At 38.6% G+C, this 9,039-nt stretch overlaps 1 protein-coding gene across 1 annotated transcript in view; it reads right to left on the reverse strand.

Annotated features, from left to right (window-relative positions):
• bpnt2 (3'(2'), 5'-bisphosphate nucleotidase 2) overlaps positions 1-8,886 on the reverse strand; it is a 9,896-nt gene extending 1,010 nt beyond the window's left edge. The window contains exons 1-8 of the mRNA XM_086043684.1: positions 8,703-8,886; positions 8,266-8,407; positions 7,625-7,697; positions 7,409-7,555; positions 6,217-6,376; positions 5,060-5,155; positions 3,150-3,311; positions 571-705 (exon numbers count right to left, since the gene is read on the reverse strand). Coding sequence (XP_085899810.1) covers positions 571-705; positions 3,150-3,311; positions 5,060-5,155; positions 6,217-6,376; positions 7,409-7,555; positions 7,625-7,697; positions 8,266-8,407; positions 8,703-8,751 — 964 coding nt within the window. The 5' untranslated portion in view covers positions 8,752-8,886. The remainder of the gene's footprint in view (positions 1-570; positions 706-3,149; positions 3,312-5,059; positions 5,156-6,216; positions 6,377-7,408; positions 7,556-7,624; positions 7,698-8,265; positions 8,408-8,702) is intronic.
• Between the last annotated feature and the right edge of the window lie 153 nt (positions 8,887-9,039).

A 9,039-nucleotide genomic window follows, 5' to 3' on the forward strand; every position in this document is an offset into this window, starting at 1 on the left:
GTTGGGATTATTGATACATTTATTTCAGAAGATGGACTGCCTTCATGGAGTGATGAGCTGAATTAAACGAGCAGCGGTGTATTTTGCTTTTTCGTTGGCTAGTTTCAAAGAACGTGGGATTGAATAAAAAAAACAGTATACTGACTTTAGGTGTGTAAACTGAAACATAATCAAAGCTGAAAGACTAGTGGTAGCACACATTTATCAAAGTTAAGGCAGAATGTTTTGTTATATTTGTACGCTTCAATGACAATCCAGGTTAAAAAGAGGGATGCGAATCTGTGACAAATGACTTTAGCATTATGTAATCTTTATCCATCACTGAAGGCTGTGTTTTATTGTTTAAAATCTTACTGAATATGAAGTTGTTTTAATGTCCGTTTGGACAGTAAATAATGTTCATATTCAAATGTTGGTTCAATTAATGTATGTACCGGTACACTCAAAGGTTTTATTCTATTTAAATATTGTTATACTTTATTAAGGTACATAAAGGTAAAAAACGATTATTTCATTTGTTTCATTACGATTATTAATTTGAAAAGATATACTGATAGTTAAAGAGATTACCGTGTGCAGAGAGTAGTGCTGCACCAGCACAGATGTCCCATTTCTTAATCATGGTGATGTGGACGTAAACATCTGCTTGGTCCATGGGCTCTTTATCCCCTGAAGGCATCTGCAAGAGTGACAGGACCTTATACCCTGAGGGGAGAAAAGTCAAACAAGGTTGCAGCACAAAAATCAAATTCATTGGGGTTCATATAATACTGCGCTCCAATACTGTATATTTAATTTTCAAAACGCTATGAATCATTTTATCTTTTATTATTATCATCCATCTATCCATCTTCCTAAGGAAGGGCTCCGATAAAGACTAATGCATTAACCAATGTCACAAAGAACAAGTATGTGTCAGATATGGTTATTTAAATGGGAGGCACTCAGACTCAATCATAGAGCACTTGCAGAAATGATTCACTAAGTGTTGCAGAATTCCTCTGTGCAAAGAGAAAAAACTTCCAGGACGTCAAGCATATCTGTATCAATCCACAATTGTTATGGATTGCCCTGCATTATGCAAGGGGGTCGATAACTCCTTAGTAAATGGCACATGGCAGCTGGTTTGTAGTTTGTCCGAAGGCACTGAAGAACTCTCACAACATGATAAGATAACATTTTCTGATTTGGAAAATCATTGTTACGTGTTGTCGTAGAGTGCGAGATCACTGATGCCTTCGAAATCCATAGCAGTACACACTGCAATATGTTAGCGTACCAAACTGGACATTTCGTTACATCAAACACACACAGTAACCTGTGTGTGCTAATCCTAACTTCCAGACACGACTGTCCCTATTGCTACGTTTACACCAATCGCGGATGACGTGTTCCGCTTCGCCTCATTCGCTCGCGATTGACCGCGGGAAATTTGAAACTTGAATGCTGCAGCCGCTCATTTGTGCTGAGCGGAGAGTTGAGGGGCTTCGCATGGTAGACGATGACACCAATTTTCAATATCGCAATCAAGTGGCTGACACACTATGCTAATGCTAACATATTGCTGCCTTGGTAAAGTTCAAGAACTGTAAAAAAAAAAAAAGTAAAAGGTCAGAGTGAACAGGACGCTGTGTGAGGTAGTATGCCCGATGCTGATTGGCTGCCGCGAGGCGAAAAGGCAAAAAAGTTCTGTTATTTTCTACCTCACGAATGGGGCGAATGGGCGGGTTTTTGGTGATTCGCTCCGCGTCCCACCACTCCAAACACATCAACCGTGCTGCCCCACACGCAACCGCGCGAACTACATTGACTCCAATTGAAACGCGCCACCAGAAACACTCCCAACAGAGTTAGTGTGAATCAGCCACAACATGCCTCCTGTTTAGACGGTCCTTCATCAACGCCGTACTGCCATGATCACATTAAGTATTTTGGGTGAAATGCGCCCAAACTTTCAGACTCGGTACCTACCGCGGGTTAGCCATGACACTACATTACCCACGATGCTTCTGTTTACGTCGCAGATGACCCAGATTACCAATACTGCGCATGTGCAACACAGACAAGCCTGTTTTATAGCTTGCAGTTTCGAGAGAAAACCAAAGCACCAAATAAATGCATACATGTGCCTGCATGAGTTTTCTTCGGGTACTAACGGTTTCCTCCCACATTCCAAAAACACGCATGATAGGTTGATTGAACACTCTAAATTGTCCATAAGTGTGAATGTGAGTGATTCAGTGTGCCCGCAATCCTATTGAGGGTAGGCGGTTCGGAAAATGGATGGATGGATGGTACTGGTCGACTATTAAATGAATTGTCTAAGATTTTGATCATCGACGTTGTGACTAGTGACTAGTCAAACTGTGTGCCGAGATATTGTCAGGTGTGCCGCGGGAAATTATCTAATTTGTGTGCCTGTGCGGTCTAGTCCCTGGCAGCGTGATCGTGTCTTTACTACATTGTAGTACTCTTCTTTACCAGCAGGTAGCAGCAGCAGGTTAGCTAATTGTCTTTGTTTAGAGACAAGCGAATTAGTAACCCGTTTATTCAAACAGGCCCATGTTTCACACTGAGTAAATATCAATATAAAACATTATAAAATACTTTTTTCTTTGAGTTTATTTAATTCCTATTCAAGACGTTATAATATAACGTAATTTTTCAATGTTAAAAAATGATTACATAAACAATATAACGCTTATATTGTTAAAATAAGATTTTTTCACAATTTCAGCTGGTGGTGTGCCGCGGGATATGTTTCAATGAAATAAATATGCCTTGACTCAAAAAAGTTTGCAAAACACTGGACTAGTCGATTAATCCTGGAAGCCCTATGATTTTGTAATTAGTTTGATAAATGAGCAAAACTAAACAAAACTTTTTGTCATGCTGCCATTAAGGGTGTTGCGTGCAGAATTTTACATTAAAAAAAAAAAAAAATGTAAATTTCATTCTGGCAAAGGGCTGTAACATTTAAAGTGAAGCTCTGAATACTTTCCAGATGCACTGTATGTCCAGTTTAATTTTGTACATGGCCTGCCTGGCATATAAAAAAAAAGAAAAACAAAAGAGATTCTGTTTTGGGTCTGTTGTATAAATATTTCATAATTGACGCCAACATAAATATAAAATACCATCTTACTCACCTGCTCCTCCTGCTTCTATAATTGTGGTGCTGTTTCCAAAAGCATCGTGAATGAAGCTTCTAACCTTCCCCGAGTGAGAACGGGAGACAATTACTTTAGGAGGGCTAACACTATAGGATGAGCGAGGAGTCATATTGGATCCCTGATTCACAAGCGCCCATGCTGTGAGAGAGATGAGACAGAAATAAAAAAAAACAATGGGACAATGAAACACATCCTATTCCGTAAAATAGACCCAGATATCAGAAGTCAACATTTTTTAAGGTATTATTTCCAAATTCATAAATGAAATGCTTTTAAGACTTTTTCAAAACATGTGGGAACGAAACCTTTAATTGTATTTTTGCAAGGTACCTGTCTCTAGCTTCGCTTTCTAGCTTGTCCTTGGAACATCCCAGCAGTTTCTTTCATTTTAAAACGTTTTTGACTTGCAAAGAAATGTGACAAATACACAGCCTTTACAATAGCCTCCGGTAAGCTTTTGTTTACATTGGCTGTGGCCTCCAGAATGGTGGATGATGACATTGTGATGACACAGTGTCAGTACGAGCCGGATTCGTGGACCGGCCCAGTCTCTAACCAACATGAATAGAGGTGGTCCACTCTACAGAGATGTTGTTGGTCAATATTTACATTTTAATATTCCCATTTTATTTATTGTTTTTATGTGATATTCATGCTCTGTTTCAATAAATAAATAATCCACAAGTAACTCACCAAATACTCTAACTTTCACTGAATATTTACTGTTATAAGTACCGCTAATTATTTGTAGGATTACTTTTTACTTTTACTTGGATTATATTATTATAAAGTAACAGTACTCTTACTTGAGTACAGATTTTTGCTACTCTACTCAACTCTGGCTGTACCCCACCTCCTGCTAAAGTCAACTGTGATAGGCTGAGTAGTTTATACTACACACTAGGGGTGGGCGATATGACCATATTAGATCGTTAAGGGGTTTAACATGTTGACGAGCTCATAAAGCCGAAAGATCGTTTGGTCGTCTACAGGGCACATTCTATACAGTTTAGCTCTATGGCGGCTCAAAGTCGCTGACGCATACCCGACCAACCAATCACAGTATGCACAGTGCAACGTGTGTGACACTTCCCGCCTCCCTGTTTGTTTGTATAGCGGCAAGCTATAGCGGAAAGTCACCACGAAGCAGAGTTGGTCCCGAAAAGAAACTCCACCTCCACAATGTCGATTTGGTTTGGCTTTTCCTCGAAGGAGAAAGTGCAAACCAGTTATTTGCAAAGTTTGCAAGGACTCGGTTCGGACGTCAGATGGAACACAACAAACAATCACTTGCGGAGACAGAGACAGTACCCAAAAAACTACGCGACAGCCAAAGCAAACGGAGATCAGACATGGTAGCCAGAGGCAGCCGCTAACTCCAAGCTAACACAACCCGCGGTAACAAAGTCATTTAACAAGGTCATTCCATATGAAAAAAAACAAGCAAGCGGTGTAAAGACGTAACTGAGGCAGTGACTTATTACTTTGATGAAGACATGATTCCCATTAAAACAGTGGAAAGGGGGGTTTAAAAGACTTTTCAAAGTACGAGATCCGCGTTAAGAGCTGTGTTTTGTTTGTTGTTCTTGTAACGTTACCTTTTGTTTACAGTCACTGCACATTTTGATAAAAATTGTCACTATTCAAATTAAAATCTGTTCAGAAAGCTTAAAATGTATTTTTTTTCCTTTTAGAGTTTCATATACAATTTAAATGTGTTCTATATGTTTAACATGAGGAAAATGGTCAAAAATTAGCAAATTAGCCCACAAAAAGACCGATGTAAAAAAAAGAATCATGATAAAATCATGATCGTGATTTTATTTTTTTTTTTAAATCGGGATATGATATTTTTGCCATATCGCCCACCACTACTACACACTTACCAGTGAAGCCAGTGAACGGCTGGTGTATGACACCAATGACTGGTTTCCCATTAACAGCCACGCATACCATAGTTGTCACATACTTGACCAAGGTCTCTAGGAAGTGAGGAAAAAAACAGATAATAAGATGGTGGATATTAAAAGTCACACTAGGATATCAACCAGAAGAATTACTATTTTCAAAAAAAGATGTACAGCAAAAGAAGAAACAATGTATTTTTTTGCAAGCTACAATTTTTTGCACTTATCACCATGCGTTTCTTAAGTACACATTAGAGATTAACATAATTGTACAGTACTTTCTCTGCAAAGTTACTCTGGATCCAAGTGCTGCTTCATTTCCTAACATATATAAGTATAACATATTTTGGACCGTAAGGCACACTTAAAATCCTTTAATTCTCACCTTGTGATTAGACTCAACCTAAGATGAGCTTTTCATTACAAAAGTCTGACAGTTAATCAGCAAATAAAAACAAAAAATGTATGGATACTATGGAAATAATGATCTTGTTTACTCTCAATTTATTCAAAAATTTACTTTAATGCACTTTAAAAGGATGTACTGTACTTCAATCATTTTTGCGATAACATCATAATGAAATCAGTGGTGAAAACACAGAAATAAAACCAAAACAACACCGATAGTTTAGTGTATTGCGATAGTATCTGGGAAAATAGAACATCCAGAATTTTTTTTTAAATTCAAACTTCTTTTCTTTTTTTTTTAATCTGTCAGAGGATCTCTTCCTCCAATCGAAATATATCCCATGTAGTTGTGTGGCGAACAAATGGCAAGCAAGACACGCAGTGCTACCCGATATTTCATGTCCGGCCTGAACCTTGCAAAATAGCTCTAAATCTATCAAATACATATATGAAACAATTGAAATAAACTATTTTTACCATGCAATGCTTCACAAAAAATAATTCACCTTATACCCCGGTGCGTCTTATGCATGCATTTGAAAAAAAAAGTAGATTTATTATATATTTTATTGATATTGCGCCACGGTGTGCCTCGTGGTCCGCAAAATACGGTAATCAAGAAGCGATCAGGAGATCTAAGGTTGTGGCTTTGCTTGATGTTTTATACCTCGCATGATCCAGGGACCCCAATTTGAGAATTAATGCTCTAAACCATGAAGGTACTGAACCTGTATATTCCTGCGTGGCATCTAAAGGATCGATCCACACAGTGACGCTCTCAGCAGGGACTTCTTTGTGTCCCTCGATCTTTTCTAGTATGTCTGCTGGAATGTCCCGACTCCACAATGCATTCTTATCCACCATGCTGTCATGTTCTTCACTGTTCACCTGGGGGAACAAAACAACACAAACCATGTCACTGTCTGGGATGTGCTCCAACTGATCCGGACAAAATTTGAGGTGGAGCACTTCCTCGGAGGCTGCTATGGAGATTTTCTGATTAACATAAATGAGATAAAACAGTTACAGGTTAAACAGGCTGTCTCAAGTGCTCTCAGTCTGGATTTCAAAACATTCAATGGGACAAGTTCCGTTCATGTCCAGTCCTCTTGCAACAAGTTCCAGGTTGAAGGGGCAGAGAAGCCAAAAGCGAAGCCACTTCCAAACTGAAGGCTTTTTGTTTTTATTTTCAATTGATAGATTAAAAAGTATCGCAAGAGGATGTACAATAAAATCAACAGCCATTTTTTTAAATAATACTCAATACAATTCCGCCCAGTAGGTTAAAAGGTTCACCAGAAAAAATTGAGAGCATATACAGTGAGGAAAAGGGGCAGTTCCTGTTGACAGCTAGTGATTGTTAAAGCAATTTAAGACCTCATTTCTATCATTAACTTGGACTGATTCTTAAAAAAAAAGTAGGAAAAACCTGGAGGATTTTTTGACAGATAAACACTTGATCACTTTCCCAAATAATATTCTGATTGAGCCTTTTACAGAAATAAGGGCATTTATTTCTTAAATTGTCTAAATACAGACCAATCCCTGGCAGAATCACCTTTTTACTTATTGTTCAACACAATAACCCAGTTCCAATGCAAGGTCAGAAAACTGTAACTGAATTTTTAATGATTATCTTTGAAAAGAAAAATACATCTGGCCCACATAGAGAGTAAAATATGGTTAGTAACACTCAATTTGAAAATAAGCCCAAAAATATGTAACCTGTCCTGTCGACAAAAAAATAAAAATATAGGAGAAAAACTGTTTGAGCGGACTAATTATGACGGGTTCCCTTTGTTGATACAAATATACAAATAATTAATGATTAATTCTGCAACTTGATTGATTGACTTTTTAAGTGTTGTATAAATAGTCAAGTTTCGAGAGTTTCAATTGTAAATAAGCACAAAAGCATACCTTGATCTCTGGGAAGGTGTTTTGAATAAGGTTGTACATTTTTCTATGAGAGAGCAAGTCCCCCATGGTCAGAAGCTCAATGGCTCCCTCCTTTGTCTTCCCTTTTGATTTCTCCTTCAGACTGTTTTCATCACGCACTTTCTTCACCTAAGAAATAAAATACACAAATGTCCATCATGCTTATCATTGTCATAGCCAACACACTTTTTTTTTAACCTCTTTGCCTCCAAGGACTGCAGCCTCCACTGATACAGCCAGAAGTTCTCTCAGATTTACATTCCTCCTTTGACTGCAAAGACAAAACAACTAATTTAATAGGGCACTTGAAAAACTGATGAACCACCCACGCCCCATAAAAAAATAAATAATTAAATGCTTTCCTTGGTTTAAACCACTGCTCCTCTAGTCATACAAAAGGTGTCATGTTGGAATAATTTTGTTAAAATTAAACATAATAATAATTAGGCAATTTGGATGCACTTTGTCAGTCTTTAACACATTGCTGAGGTATCCGAACGGCGCTTAATCGTCAGATCCTCAAATCCAGGTGTCTCGACTCGGGTGTAAAATTGCTTCGTGTCACTAAGTGTTACAAGAAGCTGGGAGTGGAATTGACATCCTGGAAAAGACACACCCATAAGGATGGAAATGGTTTGGTCGAAAGATAATTAAATATAGGAGTAGAGTATACGTGTATACAGTCCCTGTAATGAAACAAAATGGTACACTTGTCAATGGCGAAGCTCGGAAGTCTAATCACCCCATCCAGATTTCTTAATCCAAGGATAAAATGAGAGAGGTCATCCAGCCACAACTACTTGTATTACGTGTATTATAATGGTGGATAAGAGACTCACCTGAAAGCCGCCAGTCTGCTGGAAATTACCCCGGCGTAAAGGTGGTATAAGATCCCGAGTGCCAGGAGGCAGAAGACGGCCACACCGCAAGGAGACAGGCGGATACCCATCGGAGCCATAATTGCCAATATCGGTGCTCTAACTTAGTGATCGGAGAAAACCGAGCAAACGTTCACAAGAAACGTGACGTGGCTACTGTGGCCGACGCAGAACCTTTAAATCGCCTTTCAATAGGCTTGGTCACACAGGGACTACAGATATGCATGCGAAGCCGCCAAATACATACCATAATATATCAATAAACTGTCAATGCGGTGCTGTCAAAAATAGACAAGCGCTTATTCCAGTCAAAGGTTTGGTCGTTTGGAGCTAAATAAGGTTTCACAGATTAAATATTCCGATTTTCCGATGGTGTCTTCTGTTAGAATCGACATTACCTTTTTTTAGACTCTTTTTGAGCGCGGAAAACCCAAAGAAGGTAACCATGGGCTCTCCAGTGTCAAATGTAGATCTGAACAATCCTGTCTCTGTTCACGCATCTTTCGTTTTAACGAACACCAGGGTCAGATGACGCGAGATGACGCGAACATCTCTTCCGCCTTGAGACTGACGTCATCACTGTGGGACAGTCAGGTAGCTCAGATTCAACCGTGAATCAATAAACACAGGAGTGTGCGAATGTCCACCCTTATCACGTCATTTACTCTATATTTCCGCACTATAAAGTCTTTTTAAATGAATTTTACTTATGCAAGATACAGAATTTAAATTTTG

The sequence above is a fragment of the Filicampus tigris genome, chromosome 10, assembly GCF_054856515.1.
Source record: "Filicampus tigris isolate MCC_2025a chromosome 10, RoL_Ftig_1.0, whole genome shotgun sequence".
NCBI lineage: Eukaryota > Metazoa > Chordata > Actinopteri > Syngnathiformes > Syngnathidae > Filicampus > Filicampus tigris.